A 26,560-nucleotide genomic window follows, 5' to 3' on the forward strand; every position below is an offset into this window, starting at 1 on the left:
TCTTTTCTGCAACCTTTGAGTTCATAATCCAATACTATGATAAAGTTTCTCAACGCTGGGCTCAGAACTCCATGCAGAGTTGCTTGATATGCAAAGGGGGTCACAGGAAATTTATAAGACTGATATGCATAATAATATAATTCTCTACACTATATCATTTAATAAAATAGGATTTAATATACTGTATAATTTGATAATTTCCATTTAATCTATTTGGAAATACATGCATGATCTTTCAATTTTAATATAAAATACAGCCACTGCAATCTCAGCTCTACCAACTTTACCACAGGCCATAAAAGATTGAAAAACCCTTGAATAATGTAAAGAGTTAACTCATACAGATAATAAAATGTTTTCAATAAGTATTAGTATGAAATTATACATCATTTTTTATAGTTACTGAATTGTAATAATAGCTATAGCCATCTCACGTGTGCAACAACTGTCAGAAACCAAACTGCATTCATAAATGTGTTTGTTTTTATGTTAATGCAACACAGCCTGTAGATGACTTTAGTTTTCAGTCACTATTGACCACATTATTATTCCTGTTGCATAACAGAACCTGATTAATGTCAGGAAATAGTGCTAAACATATATATTAACAGCATTATATACAAAAACAAACTGAAAAACAACACTGATATCCAAGTCTCACATTTTCTTTAATACATATCTTTATTCTTTAAGAATAGAATCAACGCAGAATAGTTTTAATAACTCTCACCTATATATTAACTTCAGTACATACACAGAAACAAATATTTTGCAGCTTTCTTTTGGTGTATTTTTCAGATGGCTTATGTGTTTTCTTTTGTATTCATGTCACTAGATGTTTTGATCACGTCAAGTGACTGTTGGCAGTGAGAGCGCTCAGCCCTTTCCTCTCCATCCTGTCTCAGCTTTCTCTCTCTCTGCCTCTGCTTCAGACGCTCTCTGACGCACTTTTCCTCTAGACTTTCCCTGCAGAGGAAAACACGAGCTTGTCAGTTGCGAGGTAAAGGCGGTGTGCTGAGGTTGATCAGTTAAATGCATTGAGTGAAGAGTCCATTGTTTTGCATCCAGCAAACTCAGCTTAGCACAAACAAACAGCTAGCCTGTCAAAAGTAACAAAATCCACCTTCCAGCACCTCTAAAACTCACTACTTAACAGGCAATATTTCATTTGTTTAGTTTCTACAAAGATGGGTTTTCAGTCAGATGCCTGAAATGATGGCTATGTTATAAATCGCACAGTTTTTCTTTTTACTTTTAGTACATACTGCAGCTGCCCTTACAAAGTATGCACTGTTGCATGCACTATGCATACAATTGGGACATACTACTTCTTTGTAATATTGCATCTTGAAATTTGAGGATTGGGGGTCAGAATATCCAGAAAAGCATGCTTGCTTGCATACTGCAAAATGCGACCGGATGTAGAAGGACATCCTGGTACTTTTGGCATACTGCATCCGACATACTATGTATTGGGACATACTAAATCTTTTTCTGGTATACTAAAATAGTATGGTAGTATGGGTATTGAAACGTACCGAAGGTCTGTGGTTAACACAAGCTGAAGAGATTTTTAACATTTTGTTCTACGATATAAAATACATCAGTAAATATCCCACTCGGGAATTTTGAAGCTTTTATGTGTCTTAAAAAATGTGGTTGCTAACAAGCGGCTAAATGAGACGTCTAAGTATCATACATTTTTGTTCACCACAGAGCTGATTTTCTGCAATAATCCAAAACCCAATGGAAAAATCCCATTATATATTTCTGGTTAGCCTACAAAAATACTTCTATACTTCTACTTCTAATACTTCTATATCCCTGCACCACTCATGTCTTGACTACAATAGTCTGATGCAACACCCGTAAGACAGCAAATTGTCATTTTTACATTTTGTTTGCATCCAATACATACATTAACGTATCTATCCACCTGTTCTCAGCATGGATGTATTCTCTAACTAGCACATTTCCAAAAAAATCATATCTTTATGTAGTATTTTTTTGTCCGTATTTGAGCCCATCACCAGTGTCACATTGTGGGGAAAAGACTGCACATTAGCTAAAATATAGTATGATATAAATAAAATAAAGATAAATAATATAAATATAAATTCCGTGTTAAACTTAATAGAAAAGTTCCCCATCGTTTAACAGTGTCACATCAGATCATCAGAAAATAAACAAAATTTGTATATGAGCAAAGTCAAATATTAGATTATATTATTAGAAAGCTACTTTTTCACAATAACAAGAGCAACTGAGCATACATGGTTTTGAGAAATAATCCAAAATTAACTAAGCTACATTTTGACCTTATTAGCAAAATGCACAATATTAGTTTGATCGCATTAAATGCAGTCAAAGTGTGCTAATGTTACTATTTCTACTTTCACATGATCTACAAGCTACTGTCAGCAAATGTCGATGATGCTGAGACCATTTATCAGATTTCTACAGGCAGCTCATGACAGATGCACGGGATCCAAAAGCATTAGTCCAGAGAGATTTGCAAGGCAGAGAAAAAGCTCAACAAAACATACAATATGTGCACGATGCAGAGTGCTTAAACCTTTAGCGTGAGTCAGGGGAATACCTTGTGTTGTTACAGGGGTGTGGAGGAGGGGGGGATAGGTTTAGACTGGATTGTCAGAGAGGAAATGGTGACAAAGAGCATCCAAGGAGAGGAACGTTAGGTGAATGTCATCAGAGTAAACAGAGATTAGAGGAAAGAAGCTGGGAGATTGTGTGTCAGGAATAAGAAAAGAGGTTAAAATAACAAATACATTAAAAAGACATTTAATTGGGAGGTAAATTATTCCATAACATTCCATTAATGAATCATATATTCCTTACAAATCAATAAAAATTAGACATTCATAGTTCATAGTTGAAATGTTAAAGGAGGAGGATGAAGTCAGGTGTTCTTAAAATGTAAACACATATTTTAAAAGTAGGTCTGGGATCCTGTAAATCATTTATTCCAGTTTTACCCAAAATGTGTTGAGGCTGCATACCAGGGTTATTATAGTAAACTAAAACTGAAACTAAAATGAAAATAAGCTGTTAAAAATATTGTTAGTAAACTGAAACTAAATAAAAACTATATAATTTAAGTAAAAAACTAAAACTAAACTGAGATGATATTGCCTTGTTAAAAAACTAATAATATATCAGTTTTAGTTTTTTATCTATAATTTATCGCTACCGAAAAAAGGAGACCGCATTAATTTACATCAGCTCTCATGACATTGAACCACAGAAACTGAACGGACTTAACCTTCCAGGAGATGGCGCTGTGCTGCAATTGGGTCACATCGGACACTAAAGTAGCGCAAACATTAAACATTAAACATTAAATATTAAGGACATTCCTACACAGTTCTCCAACCATGTATTTTGTAAGTATATACTTTATAATAAGTATATAGACATTATAGCTGTCCCTAACAAAAAGTAAACCTTTCTGACAAACTAAATTAAATTATACTCTGAAAACTAACTAAAACTAAAATGAAATCAAAAAGTCAAAACTACTACAATAAAATATAAACTAATTAGAAATTTCAAAACTATTTTAACCTTGCACATAATAATAATAATATGACCACCATAAGTCATATCCAAATCCCCTTCAAAATGTGTATACATGGTGCAGAGATGAGAAACTTCACCTGTAAATACATAATCACATCTGTTTTTTTGTACAGTATGTGTATTTAATACAGACTGTCTACTATAAACATCGTACAGATACAGAATAAAGTAAACGTGTTGTAGAGAGGTCACGTGTTTAGCTTACCCTCCAGATATGTGCGAGCCACAAACTTAAGAACCTCGTCGATGAGGATGACTGGGAAGGAGAGCTTCAGCACCATCAGCCACTGCTCCACGTTCAAGTGAGTGAGCTTGAAGATCATCTGTGGACGAGAGCGATGCCGCGTTAAAGCTGCCAAACTACATGCACAACTTCCAGTAAGAAACAAGCTGCATATTATCTATGAATGCATATATGTCTATGAATAAAAAAAAAAAGAAAAAGAAGAAGAATCAGTATAAATGTCTTGTATGTGATTGCTTCTTCACCTTCGCCCCACAAAGCTGAGCAGCTGGTTTCATTGTATGCCACCTTAAATGCCACCTCTGTTAGTAATCCGGGCAGCTGAGCGGTGTGTTTAAGCAATGAGAACATGGAGGTTGGAGAGGCAGTGTGTGTGAGGGAGGAGTAGAGGGAGATGGATGTTTGTTTTGGAGAAGAAGAAGAAGAAGAAGAGGGCTGTAGTGCAGGAGGCCAGACTCACGGGCAGGGGGTCGACGTAGATGATCATGAAGTGAAGGGACATGGAGAGGCTCATGGCGCCCACCAGCCAGCCGTTGCTCCAGGGGGGCATGCGCACCAGGGACTGGTTCTCAGACAAGCTGGGGGGGAGGGAGGAGGAGGAGGAGGAAGGTGGGGTTGGATGGGGGAGGCGGAGGGGTACGTTAATGCAGACTGAAAATGTGTGAGAGCATGTGAAAGAGTGTCTGTGTGTCGAGGATGTGAAGAATAAGCATGTGAACTCTGATGCATTGATACGGTGAATATTGAAGGAGGATGACCTCAACATGTTGTGTATTGTGTTGCTGTCTTAATCATAGTTGCAATATCATACTCAATAGAGTAAAAATGCCCCCCATGAGAGTAATGTTAATATATGTTGTATTATTGGATTACTATTACAGCTGTGTTAAGGTGGAAGAAGCATTTTACTGTTCGATGGGGAGCACATTTGAAGTAGTTTACTCAGTGGTGGAAGAAGTACTTAAAGGAACAGTGTGTAACATTTTGGCGGCATCTATGAGCAGAAATGGAATATAATATTCAAAGCTATGTTTTCAATAGTGTGTAATCACCTGAAACTAAGAATTGTGTTTTCGTTAGCTTAGAATGAGCCCTTCATATCTACATAGGGAACGGGTCCTCTTCACGGAGTCCGCCATGTTGCTCAAACCAAACACTGGCTCTAGAGAGAGCCTATCATGTTTTTTACGTTACCTGAAGGCCAACGTAGTTCTCTGACGCGCTTGTGAAACTGTGGTAACGTGAGCTACAGAGTGTAAAACTGTGGTACCGCCAGCAGCCGTCTGACTTCCGTTGCTCCTAAAGTAGTGGTATTATGGTAAAGATGGCCTCTGAGCAAGGCAAACGGCGTTACCACGGTTTTGCACTCGCCGGTTCACGTTACTTCAGTCTTGGAAAGGGAGGAGTGAGCGGAGGGGTACTCAGTTGGTTGCAATCTGCAACCACACCGCTAGATGTCGCCAAATCCTACACACTGTCCCTTTAAGTGAGAAGTACCAATTCAGCAATTTTAAAGTATTCCATTAGAAGTGAATTTACCACTACTTAAATAAAAGTTACAAGAGTAGTATGAGCTGATTTTACTGAAAGTATCAAAAGTAAAAGTACTCATTCTACAGAAAATTGGTGCTACTGAATTGAAGTGGAATACTTTAAATTTGTTCTTAGGTCCAGTACTTGAGTTAAAGGTGCAGTTTGTAGGATTTGGCGACATCTCCGAGAACTACGGTGGCTGTCGCAAAAACGTGAATGGCTCTCTCTAGAGCCAGTGTTTGGTTTGTCCGTTCGGCGCAACTGTAGAAACATGGCGGACGGCTCCATGAAGAGGACCCACTCCCTATGTCGATATAAACGGCTCATTCTAAGCTAACGAAAACACAGCGATTCCCTTTTTTCAGGTGATTATACACTAATGAAAACATATTTATTAATATTATATTCCATTTTTGCACAATAGATCCCCCTAAATGCTACACACTGTTCCTTTAATGTAGCTACTTTACACCACTAGGCAGAATATTGTCTGTTGTTGTTCAATAACTGTGTCGAGGTAAGTGCTTAGCTGGAATTCTGAGTTCACAGTGTAGTCAGACCTGTTCAGAGCGTTGCACATCTCGATGGTGACCAACACGGACAGAGCCATGGTCATCGGGGGAGCGGCCTCAAACACCTCGCAGTGGATCCCATCAAAGTCCATGTTGTCCTCGCTGCACTGCATGAAGTGAGACTGACAGGGAAGATAGAGAGACATAAAATCTTACTAAAGTCTGGCATGGCCTCTGAGAAGCTGAGATCCTTCTCAGGAGTCCATTGTATGATCAGGCACCACAGATGCATCATTTGTAGGACAAGTACACAAATAATAGAGTGTTAAATACTCACCAGCTGGTAGAAGGTAACCCCTGGGCCTTCATCACAGTACAGGAACCACCAGGCAGCAGCTGCGACTGTTGCAGCACCAACATAACCTGGAGGAGATGTTTCCGTTAATAAATAAAGACGTCTGGAGGCTTTCATCCACAGACAGAAACTATTTAAGTTTAAATCTAAAATATTGAACGAATATGTGGATGGTACTCATATAACGGCTGCCGGAGAGTTTTTGATGATTGTGTTTAAGAAATCAATGTTAATTTGGTTCATGATACCCAGAGGACAGATGTGTTACCATAGCAACAACATCATTTAGATGAAAATTCTCACAAAGCTGTGAAAGTCTTCTTTTAAATGACCTTAAATGGCCATTTTAGACAAAATAAAGGAAATTGAAACAATACATTCACCAGGGGACGAGGGATTTATCTGCTGTGTCAGCAATAATCAAATCAAAATGCTTCATTGGATGAAACTAAGAGAGAGCGAGTGAGGACATGATGTGTTGTACCTCCGATGGCCATGTATCTGAAGAAGAGCCAGCCAGAGATGAGGGGCTCTTTGGGGGAGCGGGGTCTTTTGCCCATGATGTCCAGGTCAGGGGGGTTGAAGCCCAGCGCCGTGGCGGGCAGACCGTCAGTCACCAGGTTGACCCAGAGCAGCTGGACGGGGATCAGAGCCTCGGGCAGACCCAGGGCGGCGGTCAGGAAGATACTGAGTGTGGGAGAGAGGAGGTAGAGCAAAGGATTTTATTAGTTTTCTGGCCTCTCTTGTAATAGTTCTCATGCCTCACCTCCAGTGTGTACTCACCAGACGACCTCGCCTACGTTGGAGGAGATGAGGTAGCGGATGAACTGCTTCATGTTGTTGTAAATGGCTCTACCCTCCTCGACGGCGGACACGATGGAGGAGAAGTTGTCGTCAGCCAGGACCATCTCAGAGGCAGACTTGGCAACGGCAGTGCCAGAGCCCATGGCGATGCCAATCTCCGCCTTCTTCAAGGCGGGGGCATCGTTCACTCCGTCACCGGTCTTGACGAAGAGTAGAGGGAGATAAATTATTGTATTTGTATCAAGAAACACAACAACGTAATATGTATACGCTCTTTTCTTCTCCTCACCATGGCCGTAATCTCATCAAAGCCTTGCAGGAACTCAACGATCTTGGACTTGTGGGACGGTTCCACTCTGGCGAAGCAGCAAGCCTTTCGAACGGCGATCTTCTGATCGTACAGAGCGAGGTCGTCAAACTCACGACCGGTGAAGGCTTTGTTAGCGACGTCCTCATCCTCGGTGAAGATGCCGATACGACGGCAGATGGCCACAGCTGTACCTTTGTTGTCACCTGGGAGGACAGAAAATGAAGGTTCTATCGTTTCTGTTGCTTGTTTTCTTATACGATGAGATTACTGAGTATGATACGCGTACTGACCAGTGATCATGATGACACGGATGCCAGCAGCCCTGCACAGCTCGATGGAGCTCATGACTTCCTTACGGGGAGGGTCGAGCATGCCCACGCAGCCCACGAAGGTCAAGTCAGTCTGGAGAAAAGAGGAGAGCAAAAGATTTAGTGTCCTTTGGAGCAAGAAAGTAAACTACTGCAACATTCCACTGTAAGTTTATAAAATATCATATCTGTAATATCTTTCATTTCTGCACCCACCTCATAGTCTGCGAATTTGGTGGAGTCCTCCAGGTTCATCTCCTCCTTCCTCATAGGTGTGTCGCAGGTGGCCAGCGCCAGACAGCGGAGGGTGTCACGCCCGGTGCCCCACTCCTTGATGACTGACAGGAGGTGGTCCTTGACCGGGCCAGTCAGAGGTACGCGGGAGGTGCCCACACGAACGTACGAGCAACGGTCAATGACGCCTTCTGGAGCACCCTGTTGACGTACAACATCATTATCAACATATGGTATGTATAATCTATATGACTTGATTGACTTGAACTCCATTTAGGCCATTTCTGTTTAATTATGATGTCATAATTTCTGTTTTGAGGCTTTTATAAGAAAATGGCTCCGTCCGATATCCCATACTACGCCCTACATACTCAACAGGTGTGCTACCGTTCAACATACTTTTGTGTGAATAATCAGTAGTATGTGTCTTGTGTGTAGTATGTCTTGTGTCACACGCTCACTTTGACAAACATCTTGTTTCCCACAGGGGCTTTGGCGGACTTGGCAGGAGAGCAGTAAACTGACATGGACTTCCTGTCTCTGGAGAACTCCAGGGTGAACTCCTTCTTCATCAGCTGCTTGATCACCTGTTGGAAAATTAAAGAAAAGAAGGTGAGCCGGTAGAAAAGGGATCAAAAATCAAGGTTGAGCCTAGCACATCTATTAAGCCACTGGGTATGTTTGTGATATTTTTTCCACTGATTGAACCTGCAATAACTGATTTTGTGACCACTAGGGGGCAGTGGACATTGACATATTATCACCTTGTAAATTGATATAGCGAACTTGTGATAATTCTCTGGGCTTTAGCGACCGTAAAAGCTTAGGTAACTTTCATCAGGACATAAATGGACCTGTCCACTGTGTTACACTAAAATGTCTTTGTATACAGGATAACACCATAGATTGTATATAAGAAGTGGATGTAGTCAACGTGATGTCACCCATTGGTTGGGGGACTTCCGCTTTGAAGCCTTGAGTTTAGCATTTTGGCCGTCAACATTTTTTTTTTGCAACCAGAAGTGACACGAGAGGGTGGAGTTAAGTACAATCGAACGCTGAATGAAACATTTTTAGGCGACCAAAAAGGTTGTAATTAACTTTCATGATCTGAAAACACACGGTGAAAGGGTTAAAGTTGTAAGACGAAAACACGGACAACACTTAGACCGGAGAACGCCGTGGTAGCGACCTGTCAATCACAAAGTAGCCACGCCCTAAAGCATACCCTGCTTTATGGTCTATTTGACTCTAAATGGGACCATAATTTACTAAATGAACATCATGCTGTATTGAAGAAGACTTGAAACTAGTGATTGAGACCATAAACTCATGTTTACAATGTTTACTGAGGTAATAAATGAGAAGTAGGCTCATTTTCTCATAGACTTCTATACAATCAGACTTCTTTTAGCAACCAGAGGAGTGGCCCCCTGCTGGTGATTAGAAAGAATGCAAGTTTAAGGCACTTCAGCATTGGCTTCACTTCTCAGACCCAGAGGTTGCCCACTGGATAACACGCTACATACTGTATGGAATCTTTTGTGGACTTACAGAACAGCAAGCGTTTGCCCTCTCCACCTTGGACAGGCCACGCACTTCGGTGTTGAACACGTTCATCTTCTCCACCAAACAGGACAGCGCTGTTTCAGTGGCCTCACCCACTTTCTCATAAATACCCTTGGACTGCATGGTGGAGAAATAAGAAAGGACAAACGTACATTTGACATTGGCAGCGTGTCACATTTAAGCATCGATGTCATGAACATAAGATTCTCCTGAATGCTCTGCAGACCTCGTTGTAGTCCAGAGAAGAGTCGTTGCACAGAGCGCAGATGGTAGCCAGCTCAACCAGTCCGTCATACTGGCCGCACTTCATAAGCGAGCCATTCTTTGTACTAGTAGAAAAAGACAAATATATTTAGAATAAAAATAAATAGTTAGTCAAAAATGTGTTGTGCATTTTGACTCTTTTGACACTTACACTTCGCCCTCGGGGGTGTACTTTGAGCCTGAGATGTCAAATTGACCGAGGGAAACGTTGTCACCATCGACTCTATCAATGATGAACATCTGCAAGGAAAGATGACAAAATAAAATACATCTGCATTAAATATGCTCTCATTTTCAGTCACCTTTCTGCATTGAAAATTCATGTTAAGTATATTTGTGTGACCTCAAATCTGTGAGTGTGAACCTACCTTAGTTACACACATCTGGTTGGTGGTGAGGGTGCCGGTCTTGTCGGAGCAGATGACTGAGGTGCAGCCCAGGGTCTCCACAGAGGGCAGGCTTCTGACGATGGCGTTCTTCTTGGCCATGCGGCGTGTTCCCAGAGCCAGGCAGGTGGTGATGACGGCGGGCAGACCTGCGATGGACGAAGCAGAGAGGTTGGGCAGGGAAATAAACTAACAGTCATTGCTGGAAGGTGGACAAAACATTAAGAGGAACTTCTCGAGCCAAAGAACTAGGGCTGTCCTCGACCAAAGAAAGGCCCAGACACACCAAGCCAACATCAAAGAACTAGCGGCGATGAAGGCCGACTGTTGTGTCGCCTCACGTCGCCTCACGTCGCCTTTGTCTTGGCCGACAAGTTGCATTTGAACACACCGCAAAGACTAAAGTTGATGGCCAGTTAGCACGTACGTGAGAGGAAATAACTCTCTACACCAGCAGGTAGCGGTAGTCAGTATTCATTATTTAAAAAGGGAAAATGGAAGACCGAGGACGGAGGATATACAAGCTGTTGTTATGATACGTACATGAAACGAAGCTGTGTTTGCCGACCATTTTCACACCACTCTCACTCACCACTTAGCTTCATTCCAGATGGCCATGTGGTTGTGAAAATATCTGTCTGTTGGAATGATCAGATGAGATGAAGATGAAAGACTAGAAGAGCCTCCTGTGTGCGTCCTCTTGACTTTACTTGTTGGCTTGCTTTCCTTACTTCTGTATCTCTTCTTGGTCACTGATTCGCTGAAGCTGAACAGCCAGTCAGAGTGATTTCTCTCACTGATGAGCTCCACCAGTAACATGCTGAATCGGCCGAAAAACCTCCAACACGGGCCGGCTAGAGCCAACGGTGCGGGACACACAACAAAAACTAGGGCGACAGACGCTCACCGACGGCCCAAAACTGTTCAGCGGCCGACTGTTGGCTTCTTGTGTCAGGGCCTTAGTCGACAGACACTCTTACACAATCTGTAAAACCGAGTTTCTCAGCAGAGAATCACACAAAAGCACCACTTTAAATCTTGTGTTCACCCGAGATGTGCTCATAAGTTTCTTGGAAATAAATCATTCAGCATGAAAAAGCATAAAAAGCGACTAATCGACTAAAGAAATCTTAGTCAAATAAGACCAAAACAACAGATTAGTCGACTAAGAGGGGGCAGCCCTACAAAGAACCAGGTGAAAATGATCTGACATGTCTGTTCAAACCCCTGCCACTGGGCAGGCTGACAACAGTGGTCGTCCCTAGACAGCCTTTCACACATCAGCTGGAGCACACCCAAACTAAGGTATTCCTGTGGGAGGGGGCTGCTGCCGCTGATTCTTGGCGAAAGAAACTCTGACAACGTTGTGGAGAAGGTCTGGAGAGAGTCCAGTTTAGTGACATTATCGTGGCATCTGTGTTTGCAGATGATGTTGTCCTTTTGGCATCATCAGACTGTGGTCTGTGTGATGACCATTGGCACAGTTTGCAGCTGACTGTGATGGTGTGACGGGGAGGAATGTGAGCACCGCCAGATCTCAGACTGTTTCTGTCCCACAATATTTAATGAGGCGGCAAAAAAGTTTTTGTTTCAAGTTTTGAAGTTTGACGGTTTTTAGGGTCCTGATCCCTGTGGGTAAACACCAGTTAGAGCTGAGTAACTATGCAAGCTCTTGATTTATTGACCAAACGTCTTTCCAACTGTCATCTATTGTTGGAGTTGGGCAGTGACCACAAGAATCAGTTCAAGGAAAAAAAGATTAGTTGGCTTCCTGTCTGTGACAAACAGCTGCTTCTCCAAGTTAATAGGAGCCAGATAAGCTGCTTCAGCCACCTGCTGAAGTTCCTTTATGAGTTTATCAGAAAAGGCAGACTGGGTGGGCAGAGATCCCAGGCCAGACCAGGACACATGGAAGTACATCTCCCAGCTGTCCTGAGAGCACTGTGGAAGCTTTGGAAGGAAATCCAGAAGAGAAAAGATGTCTGGGCTGTTCTGCCTGCCTTCACCTGCCACCAAACCCCCCCAAAAAAGAATGAAGGTGTCCAAGAATACTCCGCTGATTGTGTTACTACAACATTGTCGGAAAAAAAGATCAAAATCCATGCAGCAGAAACAAAGATATTGTCTTATTTATTCCACGTATTCTTCTTCCTTGTCAAGACCTGGTGCCTACATTACCCACATTGCAGTTCAGTCGGAGATTCGGGTGTGTTGTGCTAGTAGCGGCTAGTACTTCTTTCTAACTCCACACCTCCAGATTTGTTTTTCATTTTCAAACATGTAGTCTTCAGACCCAACCAACGCTGACTCAAGTGACATCACTTGAGGCAACTTAACCAGATTTTGGGCTGCTCCCTCTGGAGCCACAAAAGGCTTTAATGCAACTTTTTAAAAAATATTTTTACATACTGTATGCTTTTACATATGCAGTAGTAGGGGTGGGAATCACCAGAGGCCACATGATATGATATTATCTCGATACTTAAGTCACGATATGATTTTATTTCGATTATAATCTATCTAATAAGATACAGTTTTCATCTTGAGGTCAGAGGTCAAGGGACCCCTTTGAAAATGGCCATGCCAGTTTTTCCTCGCCAAAATTTAGCCTAACTTTGGAAAACTGAGCCTGCAAGACAGGGTAGCGGCCGGGCCCTCCGGCGGGCCGTCGAAGTGTTAAGAGGTTAATAGTTTTTATAATGAAAGATCGATACCTGATGTCCGTGTATCGATACAATATTACCATGCAAAATATTGTGATACTATTGCTGTATCAGTAGTACTCCCCAAGACCTGTAAGCAGACTAAGATAAGGAAAATTGATGGAGTTCCCCCTTAATAAGCTGCATGGTACTGTATAATATTGTATCAATCATAAGCCAGTGGCGTCATATTAGATGGGCTACACAAGATGGATCTAAGACACGATAATCTTCTTGGACAACAAAGTGGAAGCTAATCCCAGGGGTTTACCTTCAGGGATGGCAGCCACAGCCAGAGCCACAGCAATCTTGAAATAGTAGACAGCACCGCGGATCCAGGAGCCTCCGTGGACGGGGTCATTGAAATGGCCAATGTTGATCATCCACACAGCCACACAGATGAGGGATATGACCTGGAGGACAAAGGGATGTGTGAGACATTGGTTGTAGCTTTGTTTTATATAAACAAATGTATAAATAGATAAAAGCCGTCACTGTGGTGACACAGTTTCAGATTCATCTATCTGCCTCTCCCACCTTGGAGAGCTGCTCTCCAAACTCGTCCAGTTTCTGCTGCAGAGGGGTCCTCTCCTGCTCAGTGGCAGCCATCTGGTCACGAATCTTACCGATCTCAGTGGAGACACCGGTTGCAATAGCAATACCAGTGGCTTTTCCAGAAGCGATGTTGGTGCCCTGAACAGAAGACGGAGAAAGCCATTAGAAAGTCAGCTGGTCAATCTGGACTAACCAGACTGAAATATCTCAGCAACTATTGGATGGATTGCCATGACAGTTTTTTTTTTACACAAATTCGTGTTCCCCAGAGGATGAATCCTACTGGAGTTGGTGATCGCCTGACTTTTCATTTAGCGCCACCATGAGGTTGACATTTGTGTTTTGTAGTGAAATAAATATTAGGTGAATCCATGAAATATGGTTCAGAAATTCACGTCCCCCCTCAAGATGAATTGTAATAAATTTGGTAATCCTCTGTCTTTTCCTCCAGCACCATCATCAGGTCGAAAGTTTGATTTGAATCCAGAGTTATTTTCCTCGGCATAATGAACGTGCATCAGACCCACGGGACTGCACCGTCCTGCACGCTCATATGACATATCGGGTTCTGCCAGCTTCCTGCTAGCTGTATGCGGCTGTAATAATGGATATATTGGCTGTAATTCATCACTTTTATATCTTCTAATACACCCATGGGCTGTACGCTGTAAGCCTGTACCGTGGTGGATGTATTAACATCTCTGTTCCCAAACAACCGGCTATCGGCCAGTAGCTAGTAGTGCTAGTAGCATGACATAAACAGAATTTAAAGATGAACGAGCCATGGTCTGTGGTCTATTGTACATCGATTTTGTAGGTCCTTGACGTGAAAAAGATTGAGTTTGCTCTCTCTGTGTGCTGGATTTTTCTAACTTCCATTTATGTCCATCGCTCACTTTATTCTCCTCTGGGAAGCAGCCGGTCAAAAAAGTTTCTAAATAAATAAGTAAGTAAGTAAGTAAATAGTTATAATAGTAGTTTGTTTTACTTTTGTACGGCACTTTGTAGGCGGAAGTTTTACTGCCGTCATTATTTAGAAAAAGTGAAAATTGCATTATGAAACAAACAATATGGCGGGAACTTTATTTAGCATGTAACATAAAGGTGGAAAGGGAAGGGTCAAGCGATGAGGAAAGAGAGCAGGACTCAGAGAAACTGACTCACAGAGAACAGCATGTTCTTCTTGTCCTGGTTGACGGCTCGGGGGTCTGGGACGGCGTCAGTGTGTTTGATCACACTGACAGACTCACCTATAGGAGACACACATTTTGGGTGGAGGGTGGTTAGGTGAGGCAGCAGACATCAGAAAGACATCATGTCTGTCTGTCTGTCTGTCTGTCCCGTAATACCTACCAGTGAGAATGGACTGGTCCACGCGCAGGGTTGTAGATTTGATGGAGACGAGCCTGATGTCAGCTGGCACTTTGTCACCAACTAATGTCCACACAAACACACAAACGGTACAGAGAAATGCAAAAACAAAGTTCATCAGACTATTTTACTGTAAATGATTGTTTAGCAGCTTTTGTTGCAGGATTACAGTCCGAACAGCTTCATATCAGTCCGACTGCAGGGTGGAGGGAGGAGGGGGGGAAAGGGTTGATTGACTGGATAGCACTCTGGATGGATGGTGTTGTTGTTGAAAAGTGATACCACATTCAGAGACAGAGGGAGAGGGAGACCTTGGGGAGATCATGAAATGAAAAGAACAGGTGTACAGCAAACAGAGGGAGAGGGGAGAGACAGAGGAGCGAGTCCGGCCGTCGATATTAAGTGTATTTATACTCAAGCTTGTTTTTTTTTTCTTCCCGCAGCAAGTTCCTTGAGTTCCCCTCCACCCCCTTTTTTCTGTGACTGCCTTAAAAGGGCCCATGTTCATTCTCAAGGACATCAGAAGACATGTACTCACACACACACACACACACACACACACGCATGTGACTCCTTTGGAGTACAGTATAGCGCATGAGCAGAAATGTTTCCGTCTCAAGTTTGGAGTTGAACATTATTACTGTATTCTGGACTGAAACACTTGCTGTCCAAGATCCAAGGTCGAGAAGTCCTCAATAAGCCACGGAGATGAGCTTTGGCTTAATTATTAGTACGTGCTACATAGTTAAAGTGTGTTCTGAATACTATTACAGTATATTCTTAGTAGTTAATATCCACTATACAATGTTTGGATTTTCACATATAAGCCGAAGCAATCTTTTGTTTTCTTTCAGTGCTGAAGACTTTATCATTAATTCGTTTAAAGGCAGGGTGGGTGATCTTGAGAAACAAGGCAAAAGTGAGCATGGCTCACTGCTTGACCCCTACTAAAGTAGGGCCAAAGGTTTTTGCCCTTTTGGAACTAATGGAATTAGTCTATTGAGCACAATGTAGGTTGTTTTTAGCTCACCTTCCTCAAGTCCAGGGTGCCACCCTGGACTTCTAACCCCCAAAAGGCACAACTAGAACACACTGTCAACCATCATACCAAATTTGAAGTTCCTAAGTTAAATAGTTTCCGAGTTCTGCTGCAGACACGAAAGTGTGACACGCAAACGGACGGACAGATGGAAGGACACGCGGAGCGCTATATACCCGACTACGTTGTCGCGGGGGTATAATTTGCAAGAGTACACTACATTTTTAAAAATTATCCATTCGAAAAATCCAGCCCAGTGTTGCCAACTCTTTTCAAATGAAAGTATCAGCACTAGCTCCAAAAGTCCCTAACTCTAGTGAGAAAGTCACCAAGTCGACAACACTAACAGCCCGTCGCTTCAGGTCTCCCTCCAAAGCCACTCCCCCACTATTATCATTATGAACATAAACATACCATAATCAACGTGAATGGCGAACATGGCTATTGTTAGTACTCACAGCTGTCAAGCTAGCAGCTTGTGGAAGACTCCAGTGACGCGCAATGAGTGCACGGGTAGCTCATCCAATCATTACATTTGGCGTTTATTACAGTCCTGCCACAGCCACAGGTACCAGATTTTTATCTTTTTTTTGTCAGAACATTTGATTTATTGATTGCTGAGAATTTCAACTAATAGAGCAAAAATGTTTGTAAATGTACCTTTAAATTTCCCAATTTCAGCTGCTGCTTCTTTTGCTTACTCATCTCCTGACTGGAAAAGCAATTCACACAGACCAGTGGCTCTATTTTAAGCATTCATATAGCTTGTTGCACGCAGCACGGTTATACCTTTTATACCCTATTTTTTCATTTTTAAATTGCACCTGCACAAAAATATGTACGCTAAAATTGTGTAGTATGAAGAATTGGGCAGATACTTTGTCCTCTCTTGTATTGCACCACTCAAGTGAGGACACAACAAGTCCTATTCTGAGGGGTAAGTTTCAGGAAGTTGGTCTTGACCATTAACCCTGTGTGACTACAGAACACTGAACACTGAACTTACAGGATTTCCCGTGTCCCTGAAGATCACTGCTGCTGCTGCCAAATTACATTGGTTCTTCTGGACTTTGAGTCCACGCAGCAGGTAAAGCTGTGAAAAGAAAAGCCCTCCAGTATTGTGAATCTTACCGGAAACCTCCACCACATCACCAGGAACAATCTGCCTGGCCTTGATCCTCTGCACGCTCTTCCTGTCCGACCGGTAAACTTTCCCCATCTCAGGCTCGTACTCCTTCAGAGCCTCAATGGCACTCTCTGCATTGCGCTCCTGAAACAAAACATAAATATACGGTCATTTCATGCCAAACTCCGCCGGTTTGTCAATCCTTCTTGTACAGTGTCAAACTCCATACACTAGTATTGTGCCCCTATAAGTAAATATGAAATATAAGTTAAGGAGTCACACACCTGAAAAGCTCTGTATTTGATTGTACAAGTCAAATGTATTTACTCTATCTGCCTCTCATGGTGGTTCCAAATAATATAACCCCATGCAATATACCTGCAACACCTTTCCAGCAATGCATTTGTGTCAAGACTATCCACGGTGTTGACTTAACTGTTAAAAATGAGTCGAGTTGGTAATGTGTGAGGTCGTTTTTGTCATATTGTTGCATTTGATTGTATTGGATTTTAGGTTTTCCTGTCATTTTGTCGGCTCTCTTTAAGGTCATATTAAAAAGTGATAGCATCTGCTACAGTCTGCATAACATTTGAAGGAAAATACTGTAAACAAATTTCTTGGTTTTGCGTGCAGACAGACAGAGAGAGAGAGAGCGAGAGAAAGAGACAGAGAGATATCATTGAGGCTTTTATTTGACTACTTTATCTATTTAAAGCCCTTGAAAACTTGGTTTTAAATTATTTCTTGGTCCTTAATATTTCTCTTTAACATTAAATATTAATGCCTTAAGAGGCAACAATCAACATTAAAGTTAGGGGGAAAAGAAAATCACTCAAATCAATTTAATAAAATAGTTAGCGATTCATTTCAGAGGTGACTAATCACTAAGGGACTAATCAATTCATTTTTGCAGCTCCAAACATGAGGAAACAACTCAACAAATAAATGTATGATTAGATTTTGAATCTTGATTACATCAAATGTTGCTAAATCCGGATTGGTGCATGGAAATATGTGACATCACCTTTTCCCCACTGAGCCCAGCCTACTGGACACCAGCGAGAAAAGCAATTAAATACAGAAACCTCCCAAGTGAAATAACCACGAGCAGAACATGTTATGTTTAGATCGGACCCCATTGGTCATTGTAAGAAGCTGACTGAGACTTTCAGGGCCTTTCATGAACAGAGTAACTCCAAACCACACATTGACTTAAATACATCTTGATCCCAGTTGGATGTTTGCCAATTCAACATGTTTAAAAATGTTTAAAACCACAACCATATATTATTCTCTATTATGCCAGGTGTGGCTAGCCATCCAATCGGCTCATAAACATGTCAAAACAATTAACAATTCAAGTAGTATAGAAACGAAATAGAAATAAATTCAATCTGTATATACAGCTCAAAGAACAGGAGTACAGTAATACATCAAGAGCTATTCATCACTTGTGATGCTAAATTATAGTTAAACTAGAATCACCGCCTCGCTGTTGTATGCCAACCAGTCAAGTTGCAGTTTACATCCGTGTCTGTCCAAAATGTCATCACTTCATCATTTTATCCTGTTAGACATTTGTGTAAAATTGTCAGAATCAGCCAATGAATTCTTGACTTATGTCAAAAACAGTTGGTTGGTGAGGTCACAGTGACCTTTGACCACCAACATCTGATCAGTTCATCCTTGAATCCAAGTGGACGTTTGTGCCAAATTTGAAGAAATTTGCTCAAGGCCTTCACGAGATATCACGAGAATGGGACGGACGTAAGGTCACAGTGACCTTTTGATATTTGACACACCAAAATCTAATCAGTTCATCTTTGAGTCCAGGCGGATGTTTGTGCCAAATTTGAAGAAATGCCCTCCAGTTGTTCCTGAGATATCGTGTTCGCAAGAATGGTGGACAGATTCCCGAAAAAGTAATGCCTGGAGGCGTAAAAAGTTGTAATTGTTTGACATTGAACAACTCTTGAGTCACGACCACCATGTGTGTTTGCAGTGTGAGGTGTCTGTCTGCTGAACAACAGGTTGACGTTCGCTTCAGTCTGTGGTTTCTTCCAAGGCTGCCCTCCACCACCTCAAAGTGTAAAGCCCAATTTATGCCAACCGCCCTCCCTCTCTCCGCTCTCCCCCGTACCCCCATGTGTGAATCCTTGTGCATAGTTTCCAAATGACTGCCGCAGGATTCATATGAACCCCCCCACCATGCACACACACAAACACACTCCCTAAGGCCTGTTGGTAACCCGATCGTCCCTCTGTATTTTTACTGTGGATTGTAACAAAGCAGACGTCAGTTTGAGCCTTCAAGGGTCCCTGTCCGCCATCTCCCCCCTCCTCCCCTCCACTCGCCCCCCCTTTGGCTTAACCTTTGGCCTTTTCACCTCCGGCTAACGTCATGCCTCTCATTCTGGATGCCCTCAGACTCGGAGCTCTCGTGTGCTCGCTGTAAAGGACACAGGCTGCGACCTGAACAGGCCGTCCGTCATGTGTGATTTATTGTGTGTGACTGTTGCTAAGTATAAGAGTCTATTTAGGTGTGTGTAAAAGACGTTTGAGCGTTCAGGGGCAGGTATGTGTCCTTGTGATTGTTCCTCTGCATGTGTGTGTGTGTGTTCGCTGACCTGCCACACTCCAACGATAGCATTTGCAATGAGGATGAGGAGGATGACGAAGGGCTCGACAAAGGCAGTGACAGTCTCCTCACCTTCCTCGAACAAAGCTAGCACCTGAGAGACGGAGAGAGAAAGTACAAAATGTATTTTACTTTATGACTTAACGGCGTTTCCGTGATGTGTGATGACAGAGAGACACTTCTCGTCTCAGACTTTATCCCTTAAACTCAAATTTTTCCCTTTGTTACTCCTCCAACCAACAATTCATGATCAGTTAAGTTGTCAAATATTTCTTTATGATCAATCAATTACAGAAAATAGTGACAAAATTCCCATCACAAGTTCTCAGAGTTTAAGATGATGTCTTAAAATAGCTTGTTGTGTTCAACCAACGGTCCAAAATCCAAAAATATGAAATTTACAATCATACAAAAGCAGCAAAACTTCACATTTGAGATGCACATGGCAGCAAATGTTTAGCATTTTTACTTAATAAGTGACGGAAATGACGAATCAATTATCAACATTTTTGGTGGTTAAACTTCTGTTGTTCTATTGTCAATGTCACTTTATAAAAGGTCATTAAAGAATAACTTTTTACACACACTGGGACCACATCAAATATACACCTACATGTCCCAACACTTCTTCAAGCTAAATGATGAAGTGTTGAAATCATAAATAGGTGTTATCAGTGGCTATAAGCACCATAGATGTGGGTAAATAGGGGCCTACTACAGCCATTATTCGGTTTTATCATCTATTCACATGGTAGATCACTGAAAAAAGGTATGAACGAACACGACAGCGACCTCTAGCGACTTTAGTAATTATGACAGGAGTACAAGCGGAAGTCAGGCGCTGTAGTATAGACATCATGAAACTCCATATGGGGTGGAGATCGGGGAAGATGGATGAAACACTAAACACTTTTTCGCTGAACTTAACTGCAGTAAGTGTTTAGAGAGTGTAAGAACGTATTGCTTTTAACTTTCGCTTTCACTTTTACAACGTAGTAAGTCCCTTCTGACCCACATCTATGGTGCTTATGGTGACCGATAACGCCTATTTAATGGCCTGGTAACAGTTTAATCGGGTGCTCAGACAGAGGGTGAATATAGGTATATTCAGATAATAAATAATGTGAACATTAAAGCATGTAAACATGTTCTAGTAGAAATCCAGAATAAAAGTATGAACCTGAAAATGAGCGTGATATGTCCCCTTTAAATGACGGGTCAACTAGTGGATCTGTTAGGGTTGAGGAGGTTAAGCAGTATAACGATACAAACTCTTTCATTATGAGTTAAAGTAATACATTCTTACTGTTCCTGATACTCTGCTTGGTTGGACGAGTGTCTTTACTGTTTACTGTTAAGATTCTTGTGCACCTGTTGCTCAGGGTGACAGTATTATCTCTTACTGCTGGTCAGCATTCAACATAACAAAGTCACAGCAGGTAGCTATTTATGACAGTTATTAACCATCACTGTATCAAATGACTCTCTGGTGTCATCCTATGTGTCTTCCCTCTACATGTGACTCTTTTCCAACCCTATAGCCTAACACGTGTTGCGCACCCTGGTGAGCCGGAGTGGGAGTCTGTTTCGGAAAGCCTGCGTGTTGACATTGACACAGATTAGCTGCAGGCCAGCGGAGCACAGAGCTAACCCCATCCTTCTCTCGTAGCACTCAACTTTTTGCTCCTCCTCCTCATCATACAGTAATCTGCTGTGTTTTTTTTATTCGGCTGCTTTTCATCTCACATCTTTTCTCACCCTTTTCCCAAAAATAGCCTCTACTGCTCACGCTCTCTCCCGTCTGTCTTCACCCTGCCTCTCTTCAAAAGACACAATCGATCTCCGGGAAGAGCGTCAGAGGCTGTCAGCACGCTGCGGCAGCGGCACGACATTCCTGTGTGTATGAATAGGATGACTGTGTACTTGCAGCATTTAGTGTTCTCTCTTTTAGAAACCGTATACGACTCTGTAACTATTGCTCTCGTTTGTCATTGTAACAAACAATGCCATTGTGCAACCCAATCCTAGAATCTCTCCCCCCCTCCCTCACCTCCTCTCTGCCTCTCACTCTCTCCTGCTGCAAGCCATCCCTCGTTCCTTCCATCCCTGACCTTTGTCTAAGGATACAGTTTCTCATCCTGGCTTGAGACTTTCTTAAAATAAAGCTCCTGATATGCATTTGCGCACACACACACTCTCTTTCTCTTTATCTTCCTCTCTGTGTTTCACACACACTCTCACACACACACACAGACAGCCGTCAGACCTTCTAAGGCCATAGTGACAGCTGTGCAGGGAGGCCAGAGGGCAGAGATGGAGGATTAAGACAATGTGTCCAGCATACTCTCTTCCACAAAAGTGTTTTGGAGAGGGGAGGAGGGAGAGAGAGGGATTCCTTGTGTAAATGAGAGTGAGGACATGGGGCCAAATGTAATTTAATAACTCAGCGATGTACACGCTGGCCCGAGTGTGTGAGCGTGTGTGTAATCACAAAGCAAACAGGCGAGGGGTCAGAGAAGATGCAGCACTTCTCACATCACCGTCGGGTTCTTTATTCAGCCTGAATGTGCACTTTTGTAATCGCCAATCTTTTTCCCTTTTATTCCGTCTACTTTCAGTTCTGTTCGTGAGGGGCTCCGTCATCATCAAGCCACGTTTAGATGCAAGGCCTTGACTTTGAGCAGCTAATATGTGACTTTGTCGCCTCTCAAGCAGCTCTGGCAGGATCGGTATAGTCCCCTAAATTCAGACTAAGCCAATCATTAACTTTAATATAACCTCAACCTGAACCATTTGATTGGTGAAGCTTGTTGTGGACGAGTGGGAGCAAGGTCATGAGAGTGCTTTAATGATTGATACCATCTTCTGATTGGTCAGCTTCAACGTGCTAATGCAGAGATTTGATGGGTGTAAATTGTGCTGAAATGTCAAATGGCAAAAAAATTTGGGGGTTCTCAGGCTTCAATTTCATACCAATAATCTTCTATATAATAATATAATCTAATACTTATATCACATTTTGTGGCAGGTTGGAAAATTAGGCAACAGTATAAGGGGGGAATACTGAGATACAGTATAGAAATAATGTAATTCTATGAAAGAAACAACTGTTACAAACTGATCAGCAACATGTCTGAACTTTAACTTGAGAAGTTTAAGAAAATATACTCTATTTTCTCTTTTTGCCAAACACTTATACTACACTCATACTTATACTCATACTCATGAAAGACATTTGTTCCATCTATTGTTTGGACTCAGTTACTGGGACTCTTTAGGCACCAAATGTAAGTAAAATAATCAAATGTGTACCACTTTTATCCAAATTCGAACAAACATATCTTTGCAGGCTCCCCGCATGTACGTAAAGAATACCATCATGTAAACACAAATGCACTGTATCATGTAAAAGGAAAATTTAGCAAACTCACAAACGAGATGCAGGCGGCCAGCAGCAAGATTCTGACCAACAGGTCCTCAAACTGTTCCATCACCAACTCCCAGATTGTCTTTCCTGTTCAAAAAACACATTAACATCAAATCGCATATAGTATTCAAGTGTGTGGTCAGTGTTGTATGTCCTTACTGTATATGTTATATATTTGTATGAATGTTATGGAATGTCAATATAATCTCAATAACTTAGCTTTTGCTTGCAAGACAAGTAGGAGCAGCATTGACTGTGATGGAAAATATTTGGTGATATGATATATTTGATTTGAAATGATGATTAATTTTGTTTCAGCAACCTCATATAAAGACATTTTTGGTAACACTTTCTATGAAAATCTGCTTATAGCACAGTATAATGCTTTATAACAATAATCTTAACACATTATAAAGCATTTTATAATGACTTATAAGGTCAAGTATCATAATACTTTATAATTGCTGGTCACTCACTGACATTGTGTTTTTGCAAGGATCAGAGCATTATAATTCCCATACTTGTTATACATTATAATCTTTTTATAATGCATTATAATTACTGTTATAATCCATTATAATTGCTGTTATAATGCATTATAATGTGATTATAAGTTACTGGAAGTGATCATTGTTTGCTTTAAGTAAAGTGAAAATTGAGCTTTGTGTTGTTATTGCATAGATTTAATCATATTTTTTCCTTAAAGCAAACAGTGATCACTTAGAGTAACTTATAATCACATTATAATGCATTATAACAGCAATTATAATGGATTATAAACTGATTATAATAGTTTGGGTTTAAAATCACAACAATATGCAACACCTCCCAAGCCAAACTAAACTGAATGGCCTTGGATCAACATATTATTAGTAGTTTAGGTCACACTAATAACTATCTCCGAGCCAGCGGAACACTGGTGGATCAATGACAGGTGTTAGTTAGATGAACGACTGTGTGACTTGTCAACACAGGAAGTGAGAGGAACAGGTGCGTCCGGGTGGCACAAAGTTAAAAGATGCGCTCTGACGTGTCATTCAAACATGAATAATTGAAAAGCAGGTGTTTGAAGCTTTAAAGTGGACTCACCCTCCTCCGCTGGCAGCTCTGTTGGCGAAGAGAGACAAAACAATATTAATGAGACACCATTCTATAGGCATGGCTGCACGTCATATATACTGCATTGTTTTTTAATGTTTGAGGCGGGAAATGTCGCTGAAGACAAAACCGTTTTGACATATTTAGGAATGATGACAGAAACTATAATTTATTCCACCCCCGACATTTATAATAAACTATTGATAGGGCTAATATAAATGATTAATTAATGCTAAGTAGCAGCTGTTTTTTTCAGGCCTCTTTGTCCCTCTGACAGTTTATGACACAATTAGAGTGACTTTACTAATTGACCTTCACAGTGACCTTAATTACTCTGTTATTCTAGTTTGCCGTTACTCTGTCAACCTCCATTTGTCAGCTGAGATGCTCCACAACAAATACAGTCACTGCAACCTGTTGAGTATGATTTAATGCAACAATAAGACGGTAAAAGTAGTCTCGTCTAGTCTTGTTTTTGTTATAAATAGGCCTTTTCAACTGCAGACATGATAACACAGGTGTAATTAATAACATTAACGATGTTTCATTTACTTCAGGTGTCTAATGGTGCCTTCAAATGGGGTCGTGTTCACCGTGTTGACGAGAAGAGTCCATATGAACTCTTGTGGTATTCACGACCTTGTGAGTGGAAAGTTTCTGAAAGCTCTGAGTTCACAAGTTGTGACATGTTTGTTGACGTTGTCAGAAATGGCGGAGGCCTTGGAAGTAATTTTTTCGGCACATAATAAGTTAATATATTGTTGTTGTATATTGTTTTTCTCCGCAATATTATAATATGTCTGAGGAAAATGTTGATATTCGCAACGGCCTCATCTTTTTCCTCTGACACTATGCCTTTGCATTTCCTGCATTATGTTACACACTTGCTAGCTTGCTAAATTGTTAGCCTCTGTGGCTTCTAGACGCCAACAATAACGTTAATATTGTTGTTGCTTAGCAGCGGTGTTCTCACGACTTAACCATTTGAATGCCAAACATATTGTGTACACGACTTCCCGTGTTGTAAACACGAGCTCACAAGTTTCATTTGAAGGCACCACAAGTTCCAGGGACACTTAAATGCAACAGAGAAGTCGTTAATGATATTAATTACCTGTGTGTCCCCTGCTATGACGAGTTTAAATGTCCTATAGGATGCAGGTGTTTTCTCAAATGCAAGGATGGAGACTAATTTTGCTCAGTTTAACGAAAAAACATCTCAACTCAAGGTCAATTTATGCACCATTTCAAGGGCGTTTGGCTGCATTTCACGGCCTTCCTCAGCGGATAGACTACATCCCACTGAGGGAGGCTACTGTATGAGACGCAGTTGGAAAAAAGTGATTAAGTTGACCTTGAGTTGAATGAGCTGTCACACTCTGATTCACTAATAGATAAAGAATCTTCAATCAAAACTAAAGCCAGTAGCGATTGTCAGAAACCTGAAACTCTGATGCACCTGCTCCACAAACATCACCCCCCCTTTGTTTCCCCGTAATCACACCATCATCAAAAACACACAGCACCAGTTCATCTATCAGTCATCCCACTACATCTCCTCCTTCTCTTTCTTCTCCCCTTCAGTGTTTGTGCAATTTTATCTTCCTAGATCACTCAGGTACACTGTGTTCTTCCACTCTCTCTTCCGAGCTAAATCCAATGATACATGTGTGTTCCTCCATCCATCACTTCACTCATTACTACTCTTTCATCACACCCTCCAATGCTCCATCCAACTATTTCCTCCAGACATCCATCTCTCTCTCTCTCCCTCACCGTTGTAGCCATACTTCTCCAAGTTCTTCTTGAACTGCTCAGGCGAGAGGCCGGTTTCTTCATTGACGCCAAAGTAGGACATAACGTCCGGCGACTCTTTCATGTGCGAGTTCTCCATCCTCGCTGAAACGGAGCGGCTTCGGGAACAAAAGGGGATAGAAAACACAGAAACATTCACATCAAGTCTGAGCGGCCTGACACTGAAAGTTAAAAGTAGTGAAGCTCAAAATGTTCACCCACCACTTTCCTGAAGTGTGGGATTGGGATTAAAAGCTGGCAACCCCCCTGCGTTCACACTTGCTCTCTCTCTACCCCCTCTCTCTCTCTCTCGCTCTAGGCTGGTGCTCTCCTCTCGGAGCCCTGGACTGACAGAAAGTGCAACCCGGCAAACTGTCCTGAAAAGTTTTATACAGATGAAAAAGTGGCCTCATTGGTGCTTACTCACCATGAACTCGCCCCTCATTGGCTGAGAACGTCACAAATAGGTGGGCAGGGATGGCCCTGTGGTAAAGAATAGGCAGGGGGGAGGTGGGAGAGGGCAACAACTGCAGAGGGGTCTACCGCCCGGCAAGCTGGAAATAAGATGTGCATTAGAGAACATGCATGGTCAGAGGCAACACAGCGGCTTTCTGAATGAGAGGTAGGGGACACTGATGAGACAGGATACTATTTGGTGTAGGTGTGTGCACATGTTTGTGGACACGTGGAC

General features: G+C 41.8%; 1 protein-coding gene across 2 annotated transcripts; it reads right to left on the reverse strand.

Moving 5' to 3' along the window:
• Positions 1-649: 649 nt before the first annotated feature.
• Positions 650-26,249, reverse strand: atp2a1 (ATPase sarcoplasmic/endoplasmic reticulum Ca2+ transporting 1). Of its 2 annotated transcripts, XM_037791559.1 has the most exons (26): positions 26,092-26,249; positions 25,852-25,988; positions 24,067-24,084; positions 22,982-23,064; positions 19,540-19,644; positions 16,918-17,056; positions 14,730-14,810; positions 14,541-14,626; positions 13,359-13,514; positions 13,093-13,234; positions 10,102-10,268; positions 9,885-9,973; positions 9,696-9,798; positions 9,455-9,586; positions 8,362-8,487; positions 7,883-8,101; positions 7,649-7,760; positions 7,338-7,561; positions 7,028-7,248; positions 6,729-6,931; positions 6,227-6,312; positions 5,938-6,071; positions 4,305-4,422; positions 3,806-3,923; positions 2,600-2,644; positions 650-966 (listed from the first exon to the last, which is right to left on the reverse strand). In XM_037791559.1, exons 2-25 carry the CDS (start codon positions 25,967-25,969, stop codon positions 2,640-2,642), a joined length of 2,985 nt encoding a protein of 994 aa, XP_037647487.1. In that variant the 5' UTR covers positions 25,970-25,988; positions 26,092-26,249; the 3' UTR covers positions 650-966; positions 2,600-2,639. The 2 variants fall into 2 exon arrangements, with proteins under 2 accessions (XP_037647487.1, XP_037647486.1); XM_037791558.1 differs by lacking the exon at positions 2,600-2,644.
• Between the last annotated feature and the right edge of the window lie 311 nt (positions 26,250-26,560).

This window comes from Sebastes umbrosus, chromosome 14 (assembly GCF_015220745.1).
Source record: "Sebastes umbrosus isolate fSebUmb1 chromosome 14, fSebUmb1.pri, whole genome shotgun sequence".
Lineage (NCBI taxonomy): Eukaryota > Metazoa > Chordata > Actinopteri > Perciformes > Sebastidae > Sebastes > Sebastes umbrosus.

Coding starts and splice junctions, on each gene's coding strand:
- atp2a1 (XM_037791558.1), bottom strand. CDS start 25,969: ATGGAGAACTCGCACATGAAAGAGTCGCCGGACGTTATGTCCTACTTT. Junction 10,269..13,092: donor TGTGGCTGCCATCCCTGAAG/GTAAACCCCTGG, acceptor CGTCCATCGCAG/GTCTGCCCGCCGTCATCACC. Junction 9,974..10,101: donor ACCAGATGTGTGTAACTAAG/GTAGGTTCACAC, acceptor CTTTCCTTGCAG/ATGTTCATCATTGATAGAGT.